This window comes from Euprymna scolopes, chromosome 10 (assembly GCF_053919585.1).
Source record: "Euprymna scolopes isolate OS-2025 chromosome 10, ASM5391958v1, whole genome shotgun sequence".
Taxonomy (NCBI): domain Eukaryota; kingdom Metazoa; phylum Mollusca; class Cephalopoda; order Sepiida; family Sepiolidae; genus Euprymna; species Euprymna scolopes.
Genome location: NC_136491.1, coordinates 39021153 through 39047066, shown reverse-complemented (window position 1 = coordinate 39047066; position 25914 = coordinate 39021153). Strand labels below are relative to the sequence as shown.

Sequence of the window (25914 nt, the reverse complement as noted above, 5' to 3'; positions counted from 1 at the left end):
CAACAGATTAGATAAGTACGTCACAAGGCAGGAAGTCACTTGTAGGACGTAGCAAATAGGTTAATGAGCTCTTCCACTATTTACTGAACTGTGTGAAAGAAACAGAGAGGTTGTGCTTCGAAAGAGTTGCTATTAATTGAAATGAATGACTTTCGACTTGGGGAGGCTCCATATTTTGACAAGCTTCTTGGTCTGATCTTTACTTATAATCTGAAATAAAACACGTACATAAAATTCGTTGCTAGGGTCGAAAAATGGTTGGATCGTTCAACCGCTCCAATAGATATCTCACTGCCGATGCAATTCTCTATTTGTATAAGAGTCAAATACGTCCTAGGATTGAGTACTGTTGCCACAACTGGGCAGGAGTTGGTCAAAGTAACCTATCCTGCCTTGACAGAGTTCAAAACTGACTTCGTAGCTTAGTAGGGGATACCTTTTTCTCTTCCCTTCAACCTGTTTCCCACATAAGTGACGTTACTAGGATGTCTCTGCTCTGTCGTTATTTTCATGGCAAGTTCTCGTCTGAGGTTCGATATCCTCCCCCTGCCAAACGTTCACGAAAAACACTCGCTTAGCTGAAACCACTATCGATATTTGGCACATACTCTTTATCTGTGCAAAAACCAAAACATGGATTCCATGAACAAAGCTTCTTTCATAGATCTGCCGGCCTGTAAAACTCTGTTCCGTTTGCTTGCTTTCCAGCTGACTACAATATGATCATCTTCAAGTCCAACGTAAACAAGTTCTTGATGAGCGGTACCCTTAAGTAATTCAATTTACCAAATTTCCACTACTAACGATTACTACGACATTGTCCCAATGAGTCCCGTACACTCATTGACCGGGCCTTGATAAGAGGTGACTCCTTTATAAAAAAATATATATATAAAATTCCGAAGAATGATTGAACCCTAAATGATTTTGTGCTATCATTATTTTCTACTACTATTATTAATCAACAAAGATTATGCCATAACGCCAACAACGGACAAGAAGTAAAATTACTGTTAAATATCATACAATCTTCTCAGCCACTGATTACTATGACAAATAAAAATTTACTTGAGAGCTCATCGTTCGAATTCCTTAGTCTAACGTTCACAAACAACACACATTGGAAAAATACATTGAAACCAAGACTGCTGCGAGAAGGTGGATCTCCCTACCGTGTTAGAAAATTACTCACACATAAAAGCGTCCTATACTACTATAAACCAACTATTCGTCGATACATGGAATATTGTTGCCACATCTATATTGGTGCATCAATCGCTAGTCTCCTCCTCTTGGATAAGGTCCGAGAAATCTAACAGCTCAAGCATTATCTGCCAAATTCTAATCTCTATTCCATCGAGGCAATGCTGCATGTTTTACAAGTCATTTAATGGAATGTGTTCTGATGAACTAGTAGCACTTGTGCCCCTTGAACGTAAATATTCTTGACTAGTCCCTCAAGTAACAAAGTAACACTCCTTCATTGCTGAGGTCCTTAGATGCTAGAAAATATTTTACTCGAATAATTCCTTCTCTTCAAATGCTAGACTTTGGAATTCCCTCTCTGTTTTCTGCTGTTTTTTTTTTACTGTACTAAAATGCAGATGTTTAAATGCAATGTCAACACACCTTTCTGCTCAACTTCGCATAATCCCCTGCCAAACATGACCCCAAATAGTAGCCCCTTACGTCCAAGTGACAATATGCCTTGTTTAAGGTGAAGAAACGAGTATTAAAAAAAAACAAGAATATCTGTTGAGATGAAAGAATTGGTCACTTTAATGCCAAATTTGGTTGTACATTTTTTATTGTTTTGTTTCGCGACATGACAGTCATTCTGAGGCTATTTATTACTGAATCCCGTCAAGCTTTGAATTCTTCCCTCGGCACCAAAGCCAACAGAGTCTAGACCTTTATTGAGGTGATTTGTCCTCTATTAACTGGGGTATAGCTTTGACTTTGAGCAGTTCTAGAAAATCCATCCTCCTTTTGAAAATAGTTTATAGCTAATCGCCTGAGGCGCCACTACCGACGAACGCCTATCAGGCTGCCCAAACATTTCCCGGGTGCTCTTGCTCTAGGGCGCCGGCTGTTCAATTTCCAGTTTCTGAACCTTGTGTTACATCATCCCTCCCGTGGGAGCGAGATAGATATCGGCCAGCTGCATACTTCAAGATGCTGTCTACAAAGCCAATAACGCCTTTTCCCCTTTTCAATGAGGCATCTGTTTTTATAAAGACAAAATCAGATTAAAAGTTGAGGAAGTGGTTGATGAAAAAAAAGGGGGGGAGATCTGTCCAAATAACGGCTTTTTGGCTGAAAGGTATTTTTAAACGTCTCCACTAGTAAATCCGAGCAGGAGATATAGAAAATATATTCATGTTACGATGATTTTGTAATGGCAGATCACGTCCCGCTGAGATCACGCGTAAACGTGAAGTTGCAAGGGAAAATGGAAATTTTTTAAAAATGCTCTTTTTTTCTCGGGGATGGTGTTTTAATCGAAATTTGATTGATAACCTCATCAGATTCACAAATACATTTGCGTGATTTTAGTTGTAACAAAAATGGATAACATTTTAATTATTAAAATATTATTCGCTTCTTCATCTTCTTTTCTTCTTCTTCTTTTTCTTCTTTTTCTTTTTCTTCTTCTTCTTCTTCTTCTCATTTCCATGTTAGTATCGTCGATCAAAACCGTTTTTTTTATTATTATTCAAGTTTTCTTCGCGTTCTTCTTTCAAATGAACCTTTCGATACGTTCATGTCAATTTCTTAAGCATTCATTGGAAAAAATACATTAAAGATATTGCCAAGGCTGCTACAAAGAAAGTGGCTCTCTTTACCGTTCTGTGGTATGAAAAATAGATATTATTGAGATGCGTCCATTTCGATTGTGGCACTAATAACGAAATAACTAAAGAACGAAAATGTTAAGTCAGACTTAACGAAAATGTAATATTTTTTTATTTACGCGTAACAAATAGACGAAAATATTTTTTAAATCAACTATGACAGATCTACGAAAATTAAATTCTTAATTTAATAGTGACAGACCAACCATAGTATTTTTATTTAACAAACCAATGAAAATTAAATTTTAATTTAAGGGCAATAACGAAAATTCAACTTTTAATTCAAGTCTGACAGAAAGAGAAAAATAAAAACCTAAATTTAGCATGATAGATCACTGAAAATTTAAATTTAAGCGTGAAAGCCGAACGAAAAGAATTTGATTTAAGTGTGACAGACTCACAAAATTAAATTTTAATTCAAGCGTGACATGGCAACAAATATTTAAATTTTAATTTGTATGTGACAGTCCAACGAAAATTTAATTTTAATTTAAGTGTGACACCCCAACGAAATTAAATTTTAATTTACCGTGAAAAAAAAACCAACGAAAATGCAAATTCAAACTAAATTTGACTGACTAAGAAAAATGCTATTTTAAACATAAGCCAGTTATATCAGCAAAAATGCTATTTGAAAATTAAGATACAACTATTAAAGGTCTACATAGAAAATTTAAACAAGAAAAAATTAGGGCAATGTAATTTTACGAAAGGAAAGCTCTATTTAAATATACGGAGTAACATCACAAAAAATGTTATTTGAAATTTAAGAAAACCATGGCAATGATAAGGCTATTTCTAAATTAAACGTAACAGACTAATGAAAACAGTAATTGAAATATTATTACAAGGGTGACATTACAACGATAATATTATTTCGAAATAAAGGGGTGACATTACAACGAAAATGGTATTTAAAAATAAAGGGAGACATTACAACGAAAATGGTATTTCAAAATAAAGGGTGGTATTACAAAGAAAGTGGTATTTTAAAATAAAGGGTGGTATTACAACGAAAGTGGTATTTAAAAATGAAGGGTGACATTACAACGAAAATGGTATTTTAAAATGAAGGGTGACATTACAACGAAAATGGTATTTCAAAATAAAGGGTGGCATTACAATGAAAGTGGTATTTAAAAATAAAGTGTGGCATTACAACGAAAATGATATTTCAAAATAAAGGGTGGCATTACAACGAAAATGATATTTCAAAATGAAGGGTGACATTACAACGAAAATGGTATTTAAAAATAAAGGGTGACATTACAACGAAAATGGTATTTCAAAATAAAGGGTGACATTACAACGAAAATGGTATTTAAAAATAAAGGGTGTAATTACAATTTAAATACTATTTAAAAATAATGGCGCCATTAGAACTATAATACTCTTTATAAAAAATAAAGAGTGACAATATAAAGAAAGTACTTTTTCAAAATAAAAAGCGATATTACAACTAAAACACTACTTCTAACTAAACGGCAACATTACAACGCTTATAATATTTTAAATAAAAGGGTGATAGTACAAGGAATATACTATTTCAAAATAAAGGATTACATTACAACGATAATATTATTTCAAACTTAAGCGTGATAGTCCGACTGACAAACAGGCCTGCTTATAAAGATGCTTAGAGATGAGTAAAATGGGACGCATCAAAAAAAGAGTTTCGTTCTGATGCAGAGAAGGATAAGGATGCTTGTACTTAATAAATCAGACTAATTGTTTGATAAAAATGAAACCTTAATCCTACCCTCTATTGCGGTTAATCATATCGAGCAAATGAATATTGATAATAAATATTTATGCAAACAAATCTTATAATCTGCCGTCGGAAAACGGCCAGCCTGGGGGTGATAGAAAAAAAGATAAGCTTTTGAAACGAAGATTGATTAGATTTTCACGCAGATCTTGACCCGTTGTAGCCATCTCAAATGCGGTTAGATTGGATGCAAAAATATCTCAAAGATTAGGTACATTGTTTTCTGTTTTCCTTTTTAAAAATGCGGCGCAAACATCTTTTCAGGGGGTTTGGTCTGTCAATCACACCTCGGTTTGAAATTTATCTGTCAGTCGCGTCTCGGTGTGAGATTTGTCTGTAAATCACGCCTCGGCTTGAATTTTGTCTATCAGTCACGACCCGGCTTGCATTTATCTGTCAATCACACCTCGGGTTGACGTTTATCGATTAATCACGTCTTGGTTTGAAATTTTTCACTTAATTACGTCTTTATTTGAAATTTTTTAAGATAAACAGATTTTTCATTGTATATATATATATATAGATATACAGGTTAACCCAAAAAAAAACAAAAGCTAAATGGAAGCCATCTAGAACATATGCTGTAGAACGGAGAAAAAAAAGGCTAAAGACCCTAGTGTTTTGATGTGATGGTTTGAATATAATAAACTAGTCATGACCAAAGTTTTATTTCATTCGGATAAAACACTAAGAAACGGGGCCTAATTAGAGTTGGGGTCCGTTTTTTGGGTCACCCTGAATATATATATATATATATATATATATATATATATATATATATATATATATATATATATATATTGCAACAAGAACACTACTTCTAACTAAACGGTGGCACTCCCTGCTGAAAAGCACACACAAAGGAATGGTTCAACATAAGGTCAACTGGGCCTTTGTTCTGTAAGTGCATGCCCATTAGCTGATTAGGAAGAGAGCGGTGGAAACTAGGAAGCCGATTGGCTAACTAAAAATTCAATAGAATATGCATATATAAAAACGCGAGACTACAACAACTTTCGCATAAGCCTGACGAATCCTAGTGTGGATGAAACGCGGAATATTCTGTGTAGCTTAATTGCCATATATATTTTTCTAACTTCCTATATATATATATATATATATATATATATATATATATATATATATATATACACACACACACTTCTTTTGTAGATTACTGTTTTAAAAAACAATAAATAAATGAATATTATTTGTTTACGCCCAAATAAAAATATGGACGATTTCCTAAGAAACATAAGCTTCAAGGTGAACACGCTAAATTCATCATATTATCGTTTTAAAAAATCAGCAACAAATCTCCATAAATGTATAAACGATAAAAACAAATAGTAAAATTGTCTATGGCTTCATAGTGTAAGGGATTAGACACCGGATTGTAATATATAAGGTCCGGGGTTCGATTCCTAGATACAGCTAAGCTAAAGAGGGGTGGGTCTGTTCGTAGATTATTGATTAAAAAAATATGTTTATATATATATATATATATATATATAAGTGAAAGTGTCTATGTACATTCTCCTACGCAATAACTCTGTCAATTTTAAGGGGTCATAATAGGGGTCAAGTTAAAAAAATTGACCTTTTTTTTTTTTTTGCTTAGCATACACTTTCAAACACCCAGGCAACGCCGGGCACCCATTGCTAGTATATCTATAAAAGTGAACATGCATATGTATCTGTGTGTCTGTGTGTCTGTGTACATTTCCCTACGCAATAACTCTGTCAATTTTTAGTCTACAGACTCGAAATTTGATATACAGGTTACGGAGATTTGGGGAAATCGATGTGATCGGTTTTTGGCCAGAAATTTGGCGATTCAGGGGTCCAAGTTCAACGATTTGACCTTAGAGAACTCTACCAAACTCCCCCGACAATTTTGGGTCTACGCACTTGAAATTTTAGATATAGATTCCTTGGAAATGGATCTAACTTATTAACTTTATTTGAGCCCAAAACAATAAATTTTAAGGGGTCATAATAGGGGTCAAAGTTTAAAAAAATTGACCTCTGCGGTCTCTTCCAAATTATTCAGACAATTTCTGGTCTAAATATTTGAAATTTTACATAAAGGGCATTCAGAGATATGGCAAGCTTTTTCATCAGTTTCGGTTGAAAATTTTTAGTTACCAATATATAAATGTATGTATGTATGTATGTTTGCATGTCTGCCTTTCAATAGAGCCGACGGATTTTTCCAAGATCAGTATCGTTTTAAAGTTCGATCTTTCATACGACAAATATCGAAAAATTGACTAAAAACATTAATATCTTCCCCTTCAACTAGGCATTTTTCTACAGGGGGAGGGGGGTCACTTTTTTCGCCGATATTTTTTTTAATTATCCTCTCCTTTAGATTGTCTAGCCTTAATTTTAAAAAATGTCGCTTCCGGTTTGGCGGTGATCGTAACAGCATAAACGTTAGGTTTTATCCCGTTCTTTTCCCTTTTACGGTACAGGTTCGAGCCTGCCTTCCTACTACCACTTTTTTTTCTTTGCTCAACATACACATCCAAATACCCATGCTAGTATATATAAAAAAAGTGAAAGTGTCTCTGTGTGTCTGTGTGTCTGTGTACATTTTCCTACGCAATAACTCTGTCAATTTTAAGCCTACAGATTCGAAATTTGATATACAGGGTACTGACATTTGCGAAAATCGATGTGATTGATTTTCGGCCAGAAATTTGGCGATTAAGAGGTCAAAGTTCAACGATTTGACCTTTGAGAACTCTACCAAATTCCTCCTACAATTTTGAGTCTACACAGTTAAAATTTTAGATATAGGTTCGTTGGATATGGATCTAACTTAATAACTTGTTATGAGCCCTAAACAATAAATTTTAAGGGGGCATAATAGGATCAAAGTTAAAAAAATGACCTTTTTTTGTTTGTTTTGCTCAGCATACACCTCAAAACACCTGGGCAACGCCTGGCACCCATGCTAGTATATATATAAAGAGCAAATAGTTAATAAAACATGTTTAAAAAAAACACTTTGAAAAAGAGTTAAAAACATATTTTATTTGTAAAAGAAACACTAAATAAGTGGATAGTCTTTAATCCGCGGAGTTTCGAAGAAATAATTTCCTTCTCATCAGAGAGTAGGAATTAGGAAAATGCGGGATCGGATTTTGCTTGCAAAAGTATTTGATGAAACTGCAAGTCAGTCAAAGATCTTACTTGATAACAAAAAGTGAAGCAGAGGGAATAGGGTGGAGAAAAAGGTGATTTCACGTGAATGGATAGTCTGGTGAAAGTATCCTATGACGGTAAAATCCAAAAATGAAAGTAGAAAGTATCCAGTGACCGTAAAATCCAAAAATGTAAATCCAAGAAAGTTAGTAAAATTTCCATTCTAACAAGTAAAATCCAAAGAAATCGCGTAATTTATTATATATATATATATATATATATATATATATATATATATATATATATATATATATAGTAGAGATTTAGAAGGCTATCACAATGCAAGGAATGAGATATAGTCGATGTTGATGAGAGAAGACAAAAACAAGTGGCGATTTACAAATCAATAAGTACATGCATATATGTCTATATATACATATATTTATTCAGTTGTATTAAGTATAAATGTCTTACTTGTTATGTCTGTGACAATATCCATTAGCCATTTAATTCGTTTTTCGCTCCTGCATGCTTTGAATCGATCTGTCACATCCACCATTTGGAAAAGGGGAATTTTAAGTAACACATTTATACTGAAGACAATTGAATAAATATATGTATTTATATACAAATATGTATGTATTTATTGATTTGTAAATCGCCACTTGTTTTTGTCTTCTCTCATCAACACCGACTATATCTCATTCCTTTCATTGTGATAGCCTTCTAAATCTCTACTACATACTTACCCCACGCATTGCTTCAAGCAAACTACATATCAATTATATATATATATATATATATATATATATATATATATTGTTTACATCATTAATTAAAAAATTATATATATATATATGCAACACCTTTAAATCAATATTGATGGACTCGTCTCGGCATAAAAGAAATATATTCAATCTTTTTCATGATACATGTTTCATACAAACAAAATATTTACATGGAGTATAGGAGAGAAAGAGTCTCAAATGTGCAGAGATGAGTAAGCCCTGTCTGCGGAAGTAGGAAGATAGCCTTGATGTAGCTGGGTCATGCTGGTAGATTCTATACAAATCGGGAACGCGATGGAAAGATAACAAGATGACGAATACTACGATGGGTGTCGAACAACGTATGTATGTTAATTCGGGGTAGGTATGTTTGGTGAATGTATAGCCCTTGGAAGTTGTGGGGCGAATTTTTAAATTGCTGAGTGACCTCCGACTTTCTTTCGGGTACATCTTTTCGAACTCGAGAGTTTTTCTATCGAACTCGGAAATATTAACGAAATTTCGAACGAAACGCTTTATTTAATTCGCGGGGATAGCATGCTTTCGTTCCGTTAGCCATGACAACATAGGAGTCTTAGGAAATTTGCAATTGTATTCTTAATATCGCCTGCATGGAGGATTGAATCTTCGACCTCCAGAGGAGTGTTACTTTTACCAAGTACTTTATCCGTTATGCTGCAGGTTCTTGTGAGCTAATTGAAATAATATATTAATCCGAGTTATCCAAATAATATGAATTATCTATCCTTATCACAAAAATTCAGAAACATTGCAGAGTACTGTCCCACTCATTGAGTGTTATTGTTGATTGACAAGTTTAATCAAACTAAAGATAAAGAATATCTTCTTTTTTTTTCTTCTTTTGCTTCGAAGACCTTGCAGGTCATCTTTGATGACACTTTAATCGCTGAATTAGGCATTCAATGTCATATCTTGAGCTGTAATTGGGGAAACTGACAGTTTAAGCCGGAGGAAAAATCATGACCTGTGTGTCAAGAAAAATACGTCCCGTTGCGCAAAATGGCGAAGTTTATCGGTGATATCTATGAAATTTTGTTGGATTCTAGACGTCAAACTTTGCCTCAAGTAAAACGTATTCTTAAGATGATGTGTTTAATAAATCTGCTCGTCCTACAATGAAAATCCTGTTTAAAATCCAAAATCGAAAGGCCTACAGAGCGAACGACATGCTGACCGACCAGAAGACAGAGATTTATAGATACTCGTGTTCCTATCTAACAATGCTATTTGATACTTAAATATAACAGAAAGACTAAAATATTTGAAACCTTATATACCGCTTATATCTTGACAGCAACTAGACTTAGCTGCAAAACTTTTCTAAATCACATAGTTAAGATAATAATAATATTATTAATTATCAATAATAGAGATAACTTGAATGTCTAATGGAGAGAACTTGAATGTTTACTGGAGAAAACTTGAATACCTACTGGAGAGGATTTGAATGTACACTAGACACTGTCTCCGAGTGTTTAAAGTCTCTCTGTACAAGGGTTTGTCAGGACAACCTGGCATGAGGATACTTCACTCTACAGGTAAACGCTGACTAAATATTCAAAATTACATAGTATTCGCGGCTCAAATAAGATGCCCTCGGAATGGCTAGCTAATACTGGATTTTACAATAGTACACCTTCTCCAAGTGATATTACCTCAAGTAGCAACTAGAAGCTAGATACTCCATCAGACTAGATGAATTCTTGTCCTGGAATTCAGTAAGACCAAGAGACAAAAAGAAAGGTACACTATAACATATTTAAATGGTCAATTGGCGAGAGAAAAACTATGTTCCCAACTTCTTTATTAATTCAGTGTTTAAGAGCTTAATGAGAACTTTAATGGAATATTCGAATGTCTATATATCTTATATAGAGATCAAGTGTTAGCCCCAGGAAGGGGCGGGGCTTGATTTCTGAGAACTTCAACTGAAATAAAATGAAACAAAATAAAAATAAAATATGTGTTGTTGTTTTTTTTTTTGTTTGCTTTTTTTTTGTTTGTTTGTTTTTTTTCATGTGGGTATTTGCTGCCCTTAAAGTCACATCCCGTTAACAAAAACCGTATAATTTATCGTATCTGGAGATTATTTCTAAACTGAAATTCCAAAGTGTATTACCATTAAAGAATCTACACCATGGCTGCAAGTTAATCAAGGAACTGCAAGAGAATATCGTCGTCTCCTTTTTTTCTTCGTCTTTTTCTTCTAGTGGATCCATCCAGATGGCTGACATTTACTCCTATTTTAGTGAGTCCAACAAAGAGATCTTTTCAGGATTCCAGCCGTGCTTTTCAGTGTAATCGTTTATATCTCACTTGCATTTGATTCACCGGGTATACTTGCTAAGTACTTTTTAAAGTTCTTTTTCATAAGCCCAGTAGCTCCTATGATGATTGGTATAATTGAAACCTCTTTTAGTTTCTAATTTCGTTTTATGCCATACATGTCTTTGATACTTTGTTATCTTTTCCTTCTCAGCTCTGTTAACCACTGTATCATTGGTTACACTGACCTCTATAATGGTCGCGTTTTTTATTCGCTCTGCCCCAAATCACTATATATGTCTCCTTCTTAATGCATGAACAAGTACAAGATAACATTATCTAGATAATATCCTCATCCCCGGACCGCAAGAACAGGAGAACATCTATAGTAAGTATGGCACAAGGTTGAGAAAGCGGGATTTGCGAATCCAGCGCCCTAGACGAAAAGCACTGTGGCCAACAAAAAGTGTTTGAGAAGGCTCCTCAGTATTTCCCGGCAGGGACGGCTTAAATAATTAGCAATAAACTACTCCTCCCAAAGGTCTAAAAGATAAAGCCTGGGAGGATGGACCCCCTAGTACTGCACAGAACTAGGAGGTCAAATAGGTAAAAAAAAAAACAACAACATCTCAACAATGGCTTGGATTTTGGTGGCTTTAGGACCAAAGAAAATAATTGCAAATAGTTGCGACATGAAAGTATGTTGGTCTCATAAAAATGTATATGATGCATGTTTAAATATATTAAGAGAAACGACTTTTATCTAAACTCTTATAAATTTGTTTTGTTTTGTTTTTGTTGTTTTTTTTGTGCATTGATATTCATATTAAAAACTCTTTTTTTTTCTATTTATTTAAAAAAAGGAAAAAAAAACTTTTTTATATATGGGTCGTGAAATTACATTCATCTTCAAAAGATCTAGCTAATTTGCATATTCTTTTAAGCATTAATTTCGATTGATTCCCTATTATTATTTTTTTCAGTTTTCTCATGGGATGATCACCCTTAGTTAACTATTACGTGGAATTATATTCATGCAGATATTCTACATGATTTATACTTGCATAATATTTGCGTAAAAAGGGTATAGTATACACAAACCTCTTCTATATATGAATGTATATATATATATATATATTTGTTTAACAAAAATTTGCCTACCAAACTCCTCTGTCAGTTTTTCGTCTACAGACATGAAAATAGGGTGATCGGACTCATACGAACTTTATATATGGGTTTTAATTGGGAAAAATCAGTGCAAAAATGTGAAAATTAAAAAAAATGGAATTTGCCAGGTGAAGGTCGAACGATGGCATTACGAATATGCATGCGTAACGTAATAGCTATTGGTTCATGTTTTAATTTTTAGCTTTGTAGCAATTAAATTGTAAACTAAACGTTTTGGTTTCGATTCTCGGTGGTGGCGCACAAGCCATTTTTTTTTTTTTTTTTTTTTTACTTTTTAAATCATTACTATATATTGAGTCCAATACAATATACTAATAAATACGAAATTTGTATTAATCAAAATATTATATTTACGCGTATTTTACGACCGGGCAATGCCGAACGGCCTGCTAGTTAAAATATATTCAATTTTTACAATAATCCATATTGGCTAAATCTCTATAAACATTGACCAAATATATGAGTGTATTCAATATTGATTTTAATTGTTTAGTTTTACAAAAACAAATGTTTTCATAATCGGCCAGTTCGATAAATTATCAGCATATAAACTTGTTTTTCTTTTCATCACTTAATATTTTAAAACTCGCATAAAATTTAAATAATATTTCGATTTTTTCTCTCATCTCTATGTTCACATCAGTATTATCACATATTGTTTTGTTTTTATTATTTAGTTGATTATTGGACGGATAAAATACAAGTAGAAAACGTTAAGATATTGTAGAATTGAATTTAAAAGATTTTATTCAAAACAAGGAATACGAAAACAAAAAGTGAAAAGTTCCTCATTCCATGGAGTTTCAAAGATAGGCTCTTCTCCTCAGATGAAAAAAATGTTAGCAAAACGTGCGTATAGATAAATATCTATTTTTTCTGGTTAGCTCAATTTTTGAAAACAGTCGAGCAAAAAGGTTTTTGAAAGAAAAAAGTTTATAGGAAAAATGAAAAATAATCCCCATGGTGTATTGTGAATGTGAGCAATAGGTGATTTTTGGAGGTGTGTCGAGGGGTAGGGGTAGGATGGGGGGTGCACTTTCCTGCGTTTAAACTGTCATTAGTTGGGAGATGTTGGTGATTCTTTTAGCTTAGCGGCTATTTACTGTCCATGATTTACAATTTCCCATATATTAGGTTGTTTTTATGGTTGTATATTCTTTACTGGTGGCGACTTTAATTTCCTTTTGACAAGTTTTATTTATTTATTTATTATTTATTTATTATCTCTCGTTTTTCTTTATTCGTTCATTTGTTCTTAGTTTTCTAGTTTTCAGAGTAGGGGAAGAAAGTTCGGTTTCATGCGATTAAGCTGTTGACGGTTGGGAGGTATTAGTATTCTATTAGTCTGGCAGCAATTTTTTTTGTTTTTTGGTGTTTTGATCTAAAGTACTTTTCTTATCGTCGCTACTACCTATATGCTAGGTTGTTTTTATAGTTGTCTTTTCTTTTCTGCTGCCGACTTCTTATTGACAGGGTTTTTATTTGGGTGGGGGTTCTTTTCTTTTTTTTATTTATTTTATATATTAATTTACGTTTTATTTTTTTTTTTATTCCTGGCTATTTTTCATTTTGTTTTTAGTTTTTCGAGTTCCTGGTTTATTTACTTATCTATTTGTTTATATATAAGATATATGTCCTTAGGGTCGGGTTAGTAGTTATTTTAAATGGATATATGGGCTTATTAATAAAATTTAATGTGGTGCATGGGTAGTTATATTTTCCCTATACAGTGATGTTTGAGGTACTTATCATGGCAAAGGTATTTATACGTATATATAAACTTATTTTCGATAGTTATCATTCTTTATATTTATTCAGGTAGTTAATTCTTTCTCAAATACTATAATATGTATGTATTTGATAGGTTAATATGTTTAGTTCTAAGGGTGGGATTTTTAGACTAGCGCCATGTAAATGAGTGCATAAATAGCATATATTTATTTTTCATTGTGAAGTGTAAAGTCCACACAGTTCTGGTTAGAGTGTAAAGTTATCATTTGGGGTCAATTCTGTTGTTGGTTTCCTAATGTAGAGTTGTTTTCCGATAATAATACCTGTACATACATATCAGCATTCAAATTACAGGCGTGCATGGTTTCTATATTTTGATGGCCAGCGCAAATCATCATGATGCAATTTATTTTCTTCCACGATTAAGGTGAGTCCCAGTCATCCATTCCTGCAGTCATCCTGTTTCTGAATGAAGGGGGGGTTAAACTTTAAAATTAAGCCAAGTTGGTATGAATAAATTTTTAAAAACTAGAGAAAAATCAAATGTCATTCCGTCAAATTCATTTCAAACACCCTGTGCATATATATATATATATATATATATATATATATATATATATATATATATATATATATATATATATGAGAGAGAGAGAGAGAGAGGGGTGTTGTTGAGGAGTGCGCACCCCTTTCCTCACAATTACACGCGCAGCTGCTCCTAATGGGGGTATCCTTTGTCTTTCGAGACTGAACGGAGGCAACATATATATATATATATATATATATATATATATATATATATATATATATATATATATATAAAAGCGAAAATATATGTATGTATGTATGTATGTATGTATGTATGTATGTGTGTGTGTTCGCTTTTTCTGTATGTCTACAAAAGGCTTTTTTTTTTCAGAGAAGTGGTCGGTCGGTTCTCAACTTTTTAAAACTTTTTATATCACATATGAATCGTAATATCTCACAGTTAACAACGAAGATCGCCTGTTTATTTAATTTTCTCGATTTCGGGAAGATAAATATTCAACATTTGTCGCTCGCCGCATGTGGGTTAGTCTTTTTGCTATAACATCTTGGGAAAATAAAAATAAAAAAAAGCATTCCGCAGTAAATTAAATACTATCCCCGCAGTCAAACTTGACCTCATTAACTCATTAAAACGGGCACCTGCCAAATCCAAGTAATTAAATAAATTCAAACGTGCTTCCGTTAGCATCTCGCGGTGGGGCAATGGTTAACGTCGCACTTTTTTTTTTTTTTTTTTTTTTTTCACACTTTAATTTACAACTTTGCCTCAACGGTTCGGGTTCGATCCTCATACTTACTTTTTTAACCCCCCCACCCCCACCCCCACCCCCGGAGTTTCCACACACACCTCCAAACACCCGGGCAACGCCGGGTACCCCTCGCTAGTATAATATAACGTTGAACGTGTGTGTGTGTGTGTGTGTGTGTGTGTGTGTGTGTGTGCCTAGTCAGGAATAGGCTCCTATATGGTTGACTATTTTTAAAAAATGATTACATATAATGATAGAAAATGCATCGAGGATCAGGAATATATATGTGTATTCAATACACATCAGGAATAGGTTCCTATATGGTTGACTATTTTAAAAAAATGATTACATATAATGATAGAAAATGCATCGAGGATCAGGAATGGGTATGTTTGATCTGGCAGAACGGTGGTTCATAAAAATTGTGGGGTCTGGGTTCGCGCCTGACCCCCAAAGTATGGAAATAAAAAATGAAAAAAAAACGTTTACAAGGGTTTTTGTATATATATGTACATAAGAATACTTTGATAAGTATGTTTCAACTTAAATAGGGATGGTATAATAAAATTGTGGGGTCTGCGTTCGCGCCTGCACTCCATGGAAATATGGCACAAACTTTAATAAAGACTTTTCATATCTATTTGCGTAAGTATGCTTTGATAATTATATTTCAGTTTGAAGAAATATGGTATAATAAAATTATTGGGCGCCTGACCTCCATAGAATGTAAATACGTCACAAAGTTTAACAAGGTTTTTTAAAAGAACTGAGGGTCCATAATAACACCTTAACTTTAATCTTAATTCACGTTAGTTTTTATTTATTTATTTTTTTTAGTTGAATCATATTGTGTCGAATAAATTCATCTCATAAATTCACGTTCTTATTAAAGTGAAAGCCAAAAATAGTCGGAACTTTAGACAATTCTCGACACAAATTTTGCATAATTCTGTTTTTTTCTTCTCCACTTGCACCTGGAACTCTTTCGAAAATAGATAAATAGATAAATAATAAAAATAAGAACGTTACTGGTTATCGTGTCAAACGAAGGAAAAATCCTGCTCACGTGATTACGTGTCTTTTTAAAAACATTTACATAAACTTTTTATTTTTATTTATATATCTGTTTAAGCTTTTTTGTCAGTGGCTAAAAACATGAATGTCTTCACCTTCAACTAGGCACTTTTCTACAGGGGGTCGCTTTTTTCGTCGATAATTTTGTAAAGCCATCCTCTCTTTTCTATTGTATAGCCTTAATTAAAACCCACCACACTTCCGATTTGGCGGTGGTCGTAACGACAAAGACGTCTGGGTTTTCCCCCGTTCTTTTCGTCCTTCGCGTTACGGGTTCGAGCCTGCATTTCTCCTACCACTTTTTTTTTTTTTGCTTAACACACATATCCAAAAACCCTGGCAACGCCGGGCTGCAATGCTAGTATATATATAAAAGTGAACGTGCCTGTGTATCTGTCTGTCTTTGTATCTGTGTGTCTGTCTGTGTGTGTACATTTCCCTACGCAATAACTCTATCAATTTTAAGTCTACAGACTCGAAATTTGATATACAGGGTAATGAGATTTGGGGAAATCGATGTGGTAGGTTTTCGGCCACAAATTTGGCGATTCAGGGGTCAAATTTCAACGATTTGACCTTTGAGAACTCTACCAAACTCCTCCGACAATTTTGAGTCTAAACACTTGACATTTTAGATATAGGTTCGTTGGACATGGATCTAACTTAATAACTTGACTAGAGGCCAAAACAATAAATGTTAATGGGGCATAATAGGGGTCAAAGTTTAAAAAATTGACCTCTGCGGTTGTTGTTTTTTCTCAACATACGCCTCCAAACACCCGGCACCCATGCTAGAATATATATATATATATATATATATATATATAAATGTGTGTGTGTGTGTGAGAGAGAGAGAGAGAGAGAGAGAGAGAGAGAGAGAGACGATTTGTAGGTCGGTCACCATAATACTATTACATAAATCCACGAATCTAAATGTTAAAATTTAAATTATTTTTTAAAGCCCCTACATAATTTAGAAGGTGCTGTAAACCTTTGGACGAAATAAAATTTAAAAAAGAATAAATGCATTAGTGGATAAACAAAAATATAAACTGCAATTTTAAAAATTATAACAAATTATCCATATTTATAAAAAAAATTGTTTGTTTTTTTTTTGTTTTTTTACAAGGTGGTCACCACTTATCAAGGTCCGGAAGCCACTCGCGGAAAGGGTTATTGCGTGTACAGCACGTTAATGTTAAGATTTGATAAAGTGTCTACTTAAGGGGACGGTTCCTCAGGAATTTGTTTATGTTGGACTTGAAGACATCCAAGTTGTAGTCAGGTGGGAAACAGGTGGACGGAACAGAGTTCCACAGGCATGCACTTCTAAGAAATAAGCTTTGTTCATGGAATCTACGTTTCGGTTTTGGCACAGATAAAGAGTGGGGAAAACTTTTGACAGTGGTTTCAGCTAGACGGGTGTTTTTCATTAAAGATCGGCGAGGGGGGACCAGGGATTGGAGCTCAGACGAGCACCTGCCATGGAAGTAACGATAAAACAAAGAAAGGCTCGCAACGTCTCTCTTGTGGGAGAGAGGTGGACGGAAGAGAAAAGGGCATCCCTCACTAAGCCACGAAGCCTATTTTGTACTCTGTCAAGGCAGGATAGAGTGAAATGGATTTGTTTTTAATTCAATAACAGTTAAAACATTAGATCTTAGCAATATATATATTTACACATCTTTATTAGAATAGCAAAATTTTTAAATGATGAGAAAGAAGCGAACCATATTCGGATGTTATAAAATAAATAAGTCGATTAAAAAAAGCATGAAATGTAAGAAAACCTTTTTCGTCAGAGTTTTCAAGGATATACGTCAAAAAGAAGGAAAAGACAGGTTTTTTGGTTTTTGTTTTGTTTTTTTTGGGGAGGGGTTCTTGTTTTTCTTCGGTTTTTGTTTTGTTTTTTTTTGGGGGGGTTCTTGTTTTTTTTGGTTTTTGTTTTGTTTTTTGGAGGGGGTTCTTGTTTTTTTGGTTTTTGTTTTTTTTTTTTGGGGGGGGGTTCTTGTTTTTTTTGGTTTTGTTTTGTTTTTTTGGGGGGGTTCTTGTTTTTTTTGCTTTTGTTTTGTTTTTTTGGGGGGGTTCTTGTTTTTTTTTTTGTTTTTGTTTTGTTTTTTTTGGGGGGGGTCTTGTTTTTTTTGGTCTTTGTTTTGTTTTTTGGGGAGGGGGTTCTTGTTTTTTTTTTTTTGGTTTTTGTTTTGTTTTTTTTGGGGGGGTTCTTGTTTTTTTTGGTTTTTGTTTTGTTTTTTTTTGGGGGGTCTTGTTTTTTTTTGGTTTTTGTTTTGTTTTTTGGGGGGGGTTCTTGTTTTTTTTTGGTTTTTGTTTTGTTTTTTTTGGGGGGGGTTCTTGTTTTCTTTTTGTTTTTGTTTTTTTGTTTTTTTGTTTTTGTAGAATTGTTACAATAGTAAGCGAAAGGGGATAGAAACAAAAAAATAAATAAATAAAACCTTAGATGGACTGTGTCCTCCCTCCAAATAGTTCCAACTGTAATCGAAGATTTTTTCTGCTTGCGTTAAATAGGGGGAATAAAACTGATGGCAAGCACCTCGAGGACAGACAGGTGGAACAGTGCGTCTTCTGTGCAAAACAGAAAAACCCTCCGGAGAGAATGTAGAACCACAGTCCTTTTTATCTACTAAGTGTTGTCCAATAGCCGATTCTACTAATTGGGAGCCCCTGGAAATCGGCTGACGATCTCGGACTAAACGAGAAACGTGCTGGGCGATTCTAACCTGATGACGCTGGGTCGTCTTGCCTATATAGACGGCACCACACCGACATTGAAATCTGTAAACAATATTGATTGACTGCGAGATAAGCAAGACGTCCTTACGAAAAGAGAGAAATGCAATTCGGAGGATAAAGCATCAAAATTAGACGTGACAAGAGAGGAAACCTTGACACCAATACGTTGGCCTTCAGGTCCAATCCAAAATAACGATGTATACCGGGAATCTAGATGGACCATATTAAGGTTGCTCAGAAAAGGATTCTATTTTCTTGTTGATTATTTTGTTGACCAATGGAGGCAGATATCCAGATATCAACTCATAATGAAAATCTACATGAATCAAAATAATATATTTAATCGTATTTTATGACTGAGCAAGCCCCCTAGTGTATATATATATATATATATATATATATATATATACGTGTGCGTGTGTTAGAACTTTTTAAGCCTAAATGCTACGTAATTATGCACAATGCATAAATAAACTTAATAGTAATAGTTAAGTGAATTCAATCATTTAATATGTTTTTTTCTTTTTAATTTTAATATTAATATTATAAACTTAATAAACTTAATATTAATAGTTAAGTGAATTCAATCATTTAATAAGAAACTTAAAAGTAAAAAAATATAACTTGAGTGACATCAACTCGAATCGAACCCAAAACATGTTACTCTCGAGGCTCATTCGTTACCGTATGATCTAAATCTTTACACTTTAACAAACAACGCTGTTAAATATATAAATGTATAATTTCGCATGTGTTAAATAATACGTTTAGTCGACTTATGCTTGCCAAGTTCCAATTATATTTCAATTTTGACCCTTTAGCAGCTATTTTTAGAATATTTCAAAATAGAATTTGTTCCATAGGCCCAAATCCCTTATGTATCAAACTTGAAGTCTGCAGGCCAAACCCTGACAGAAGAGTTTAGTAGAGACCGTTTTTCAAACAGGCAGACAAGGTCACTTCTATATATATATATATATATATATATATATATATATATATATATATATATATATATATATCCTAGCAGGCCGACCGTCGTTGTCCTTTCGTAAATACGCTTACATATGTTATTTTAATTTATGCTAATTCCGTATTTATTATTATAGAGCAAATTCTGTAATGATTGATATATTGTAGCCAATATATAGTAATAATTTTATAAGTTTTATTAAATGACGTGAGTGCTTTCAACTAGAAATCGAAACCAAGACATATAGCGCTTTAGCCTTAGTTGCTACAGTTTGAGCTGTCAACAGATAGTTAAGAAAACGTGAAAAAAATAACCGACTTTAACATACAAATGTATATTTGCACATGCGTAGTAGTAACAGGTTTAGTCGACTTACTCTTGTGAAGTTCATTTTTTTTTAATTTTGACCCCTTAGCATCTATTTTTACCGGTTAAAAACCAAATCAAATTTTTTCACACGTCTAAATCTCCTATATATCAAGATTGATAATCTGTAGACAAAAAATGGCAGAAGAGTTTGGTAGAGATCGTTTCGCACACTTACAGATAAGATCACTTGTAGTATATATGGGTGATTCCAATTTTTTCCCGATTCCGATACAATTACCGATTCTGATTCCGATTCCGATTCCATTTTATATATCTCTAAATATTTAACCATAAAAGTGTTATTTTGTACCGATTACCGTAAAAAATATGCTTATATTTCTTCAAGCGTAAAAACACACTTACGAGGGGGTGATCTAGAGATTTCAGTCTTACTGGAAGTTTAAATCAATAGATATTTATTATTTTATTATTACTGCAAGCAGTGGAAGATGTTTCTTAAATTAAAATCAAATAAAAAAGATAATTTAAGGAATTGGTTTTGGCATCGGAAGATCGGCTCAAATTTTTCTGATTCCGATACCCCAAAAAGTTCTGGTTTTTCCGATTCCCGACTCCGATTCTGATTAATCATCCCAACACTAATATGTATGTATATGTGTGTGTGTGTGTGTGTGTGTGTGTGTGTGTGTGTGTGTGTGTTAGAACTTTTTCATCCTAAATGCTGCGCAATTATGCACAATATAGAAAATATGCATAAATGAACTTAATAGAATTCAATCATTTAATAAGAAACTATAAAAAAAATGATGGATGTTCATTTTTCAAAGGAATATGCAAATTAGTAAACTTTTGCGCAATATCCAACCGCACGTCTCCTGAGTCGGCATTGTTAAATATCAGTGGCACGTGGAGATTCAGGACTGCTGGAAACAATGCTGAGATAAGCAGAGAGCACATACAACGCCTAGAATTCCCAAATGGTCACCAATCTGCTAAGTCATATATATATATATATATATATATATATATATATATATATATATATATATATATATATATATATATATATATATGATTTTGTTGTTGTTCCTTCTTATGAAACGGATTTTTAATTTTAATTTAATTATGATTTGATTTTTAAATTTTAAATTATCAATCACATTACTTAATATTGAATTAGCTCTAGGATATTTACCTATCGAGCTTATTATATATCTAAATTACAACGAGCACTTTTTCTTTCCTGCATTTTAATTAAACTGGTAATTTCACTATTACATTAAAATACACTCAGCTCTTTAGACTATTGTTCTAATCTCCTTTATATATATATATATATATATATATATATATATATATATATATATATATATATATATATATATATATACCAATCTGGTAAGTCGTGTATGTATATATATATATATATATATATATATATATATATATATATATATATATATATATATATATATATATATATATATATTTACAACATTTGGTTAGAGCTGTCGACTGTCAACACGACGGTTGTAGGTTCAATCCACAACTGGGGAAAGGTGTATGTCTAGCCGCACTGATGAGTTGTGATACAGTACTGTATGCGGATGATTATTAAGCCCCCTCCTTGGATTGAGCACTTTATAAATATATTTTCACCTAACGCGTATTGAAGCAATTACGGGAAGCCCACTTTTAGTTTTTTTGTAAACAAACTGATAGTTTGAGCACTGTACAACGGGTAAGTTGTTAATCTAATAGACACTTCAGGACAAATATTTACGGGCACTGATTCGTAGTCCGATGGTTAGAGCTGCCAAATGTCAATGCGATGGTTGTAGGTTCGATTAACGACTGGGGAAAGGCGTATGTCTAGTCGCACTGGTGAGTTGTGATACAACGAAACAGTACTATTTATAAATACATGTATTGATAACTATACATATGCACACTCAATTTCAACCGCCTATCCACCCACATATAAACATACACACACACATATATATGTATATATATATATATACCTATGTATATACGTGTGTATATACATAGGTATATATATATAATTTCAGCGGCCTATCCACCCACATATAAACATATACACATATATATATATATACATATATACCTATGTATATACGTGTGCATATACATGTATACGTAAGTACAATCAGTTGTACACATTTATACGTGTTACCACAGCATAGATGTATAAATATATAAATATATCCGCATCGACTCCTTACAACGTTTATATAATTATATATATATATATATATATATATATATATATATATATATATATATATATATATATAAGCTTTACACATATATGGAGCACTTTTGAAGAAATATTGCTTTTTAGTTCATGTTAACAATGTATCTTAACTAAATTAATCAAATTACCTCTGACAACTAAGTTCAGTTCCTGGCCATCTCGTGTGGTTTAGCTACAACATCTGGTCTAGCTTAGTAGGCGAAACTGTATATACTAACTGGGAGAAGAAGCAAAGACGGTCCACTGGCGCCTTACAACCAGTCACTTCGGGTAGGTGGGGCTCATTAGCTTTGGATAGTAGCTCACCTGGAAGAAAGCAACTCTGATTCAAAACCTCTGCTGCTTTGCGAGATTACCACATCAGAGGATAGGTTAAAGGAAGTAAACTCCAACAGAAAATCCGATGGAGTCACTAATGCGGCCTGATTTTATATTATCAGCCCCGACAACTCCTGCGATGCTGGTAGAGTCAAGATGTATCGACTTATCTTTTCCTTGAATCCTCTAGCTTCACGGAGAGAGGGGGATTACTGTGCTGGCAATATATATCCTTCCATATCACCCTGCCTAGGCTAGGTAGCTCCACCTCTACACCATCGTCTTCCGAGACGGATCGTTGTCAACAACAACAATATATATATATATATATATATATATATATATATATATATATGTGTGTGTGTGTGTGTGTGTGTGTGTGTGTGTGACTACTTCATTTAATTACATAAATTTATGCGTAAACTTCAAGTATTTACTTCAAAAATGCTCAATACGTAGGTAGAGCTAGGTAGTAAGTTATAAAATATACATAGCAATTAAACTACACAGAATATTCCGCGTTTCATCCACGCTAGGATTCATCAGGATTATGCATAAGTCTGATGAATCCTAGCATGGATGAAACGCGGAATATTCTGTGTAGCTTAATTAAGCAACTACCTCAAGCCAGGGTCGAAACTCGACGACGCGAACGACAGTCAACGCTTTTCACCATTACGCTAATCGGCTTCTGCTATGCGGGTAGTGAGTTAACAATGTTTTCACATCGTCCAAATGCCAAAGCTCGATTTGTTTACACAAAGAGCATCGCTTAATACGCTAATGGCAGTTTGTATATCATTTTCCAATATACTCGACCCAAGATAGGCAGCATTATAGTCATCCACATACTATACTGTTTCGCTCATCGGTGCGGCTAGACAAGCAACTACCTCAAGCTAGAATCGAAATTCGACCGCGCGAACAACAGTCAATGCTATTACGCTAATCGGATAGTGAGTTAGAGAGAGAATTCAGTCTCATGCAATACAGTATAAAAACAGGTTTCCCTGTTGAGAATTGTATTAACTTTTATATATGACTTTATATAATGCTTGCTACTTCTTGACAGAAGTTTGCCATCACTTCAGGTTGATGTCGGCGTCCATGGCTCCACTCTTGCATAATCCTTCATAGATGTGAAAGAGGACCTTTCCAGTATTTACTGGCTCTTGCATATATGCCGGTTATTTGTATAAACCTATATATATATTTATATATTTATATATACATATTACAATTTTGCATTTTTCTTTTTTTCAGTTTGAAACCATCATGACGAAGGCTGTTTTCTTTGTGTTCCTTTCGGTAGCAGTTGCCGTGCTGTCGCCATTCTGTCGAGCCAGCAGTGAACGAATGAATCAACCGCAAGCGTTGGCCCCATCACGCATAGACAGCGATCGTGAGAATGATGCCCTGGCCAACCTGCTCCTTCATGTGCTCACCCAGCGAAGTATCCCGCCAAACTATTCCTCGTATCAGCACTGGTCAGGCCTCATGGGAAGCCCACATATGCCTTCACAGCTGAAGAAAAAAGAATCTTGGAATCGATACCGGATCGGTTCTCGAGTTCCGGCATTCGGCAGTTTCTTTTCACCGGCTCCATCGGACAACAGTCAAACCTCCAAGGTCTTCAGATATGGCTAAGACCATCCGCCCAACAGACATGCAAGACACATAAGTAGATGAACAGTAAAGACATATGAAATATAAATCATTGCGCATAAGAAAATAATCCAATAAAAATGTTGAATTATTGTTCGTTTTTTTTGTTTTTTTTAATTTGGGGGTCACGCGAAAAAAATATACACGCAGCCGAAGAAAATAAAAAATAAAAATTTAATCAAAAAAAAAAACGATTGAGGAATCTATCAGGGACTTTTTTTTTTTCATTTGTGTTTTTTGTTTTTTTGGTTTGGTTTTTATTTTCGATTTATTTGTTTCTGATCATTCCATAATTTCGAAGTCTGTTTTCAAGTATTTCATATCTTCAGACATTCTGTGAAATACCAATTCCATCTAATTTTCTGAGATATTAAAATAGTATCAAATAAGAATCTAAATGTCTTCTGTGATTATTTTATTTCCTCAAATATATATTATACATATATACATATATATATATATATATATATATATATATATATATATATATATATAGTTATGAAAGTTTTTCAAATTTTAAATCTATATAAAAATAAAAACAAGCAAATAAAAATAAAAACAAGTGAAGCATGCATGATCCCCCATGAACGAGTCATAAAAAATGACTAAGTTCGGTATTTGCCCCCCCCTCCCTCCCATTTAGCCCCAAAAGTGCCCAGAGGGCGTCAAATCCTAGTGAAAATAGACAAACGGTGCAGTTTAAGGCCTTACCATATGTAAAGTTGAGTTCTGCATCATGCAAAAAAAAGAAATGACTAATTCCATAATTTGCCCCTCTCCATTAAGCCCCAAAAGTCCCCTTATAAATAGACATATACAGAAAATTTTATGACAAATATGGTAAAATAGTCCCAAAAATGGAGTGATTTTATTAGCCTTAAAAGAGCCCCTGGGGCACAGCCAAGAGTTATCGTGAAGTATAGACAAACAAAATTATATAGAACTATAAGAATTATATAGAATATTTCAGAAAGTTTTATAAAAATCCAAGACATCAATTTTTTTAATAAACACAAAAAGTGTCAATTTTAGTCATTGTAACCAGAAAGGCACCCCTGGGGCGCAACCTTTCTGTTACTTTTTTACTCATATTATGTTTAATGTTTGTGCAAGATTTCAAAAAATTCCAAGGCGTAGTTAATGAGAAAAGTGCGGACAGATGAACGGATAAACGGACAAACGTACAAGGATGAATTTACAGGTCCAACCTCCTTTTGTCAGAGACCAAAAACTTTTTGTTAATTTAATTTCATTGTTGGGAAATTATTTTCTTAGTAAGTCAATTAATTTCTTGCAATCACTATATTAATTTTTTTTCCAAGAATTCTCATTCGATCCCGGACAACGTTGGTTAGGGTCCACTTTCTACTTTTCTTCTATCAGTAGATAATTGCCGCTATAGAATGATTCAAGTATTTTTTTCAGCAATCTTAGCAAGTGATTGGTTATAAATCTTTTATT

General features: G+C 33.5%; 1 protein-coding gene across 1 annotated transcript in view; it reads left to right on the top strand.

Moving 5' to 3' along the window:
* LOC145285931 (uncharacterized) overlaps positions 1–24845 on the top strand; it is a 119748-nt gene extending 94903 nt beyond the window's left edge. Inside the window, exon 2 of the mRNA XM_080134433.1 lies at positions 24052–24845. Coding sequence (XP_079990559.1) covers positions 24064–24435 — 372 coding nt within the window. The 5' untranslated portion in view covers positions 24052–24063 and the 3' untranslated portion in view covers positions 24436–24845. The remainder of the gene's footprint in view (positions 1–24051) is intronic.
* The last annotated feature ends 1069 nt before the right edge of the window (positions 24846–25914 follow it).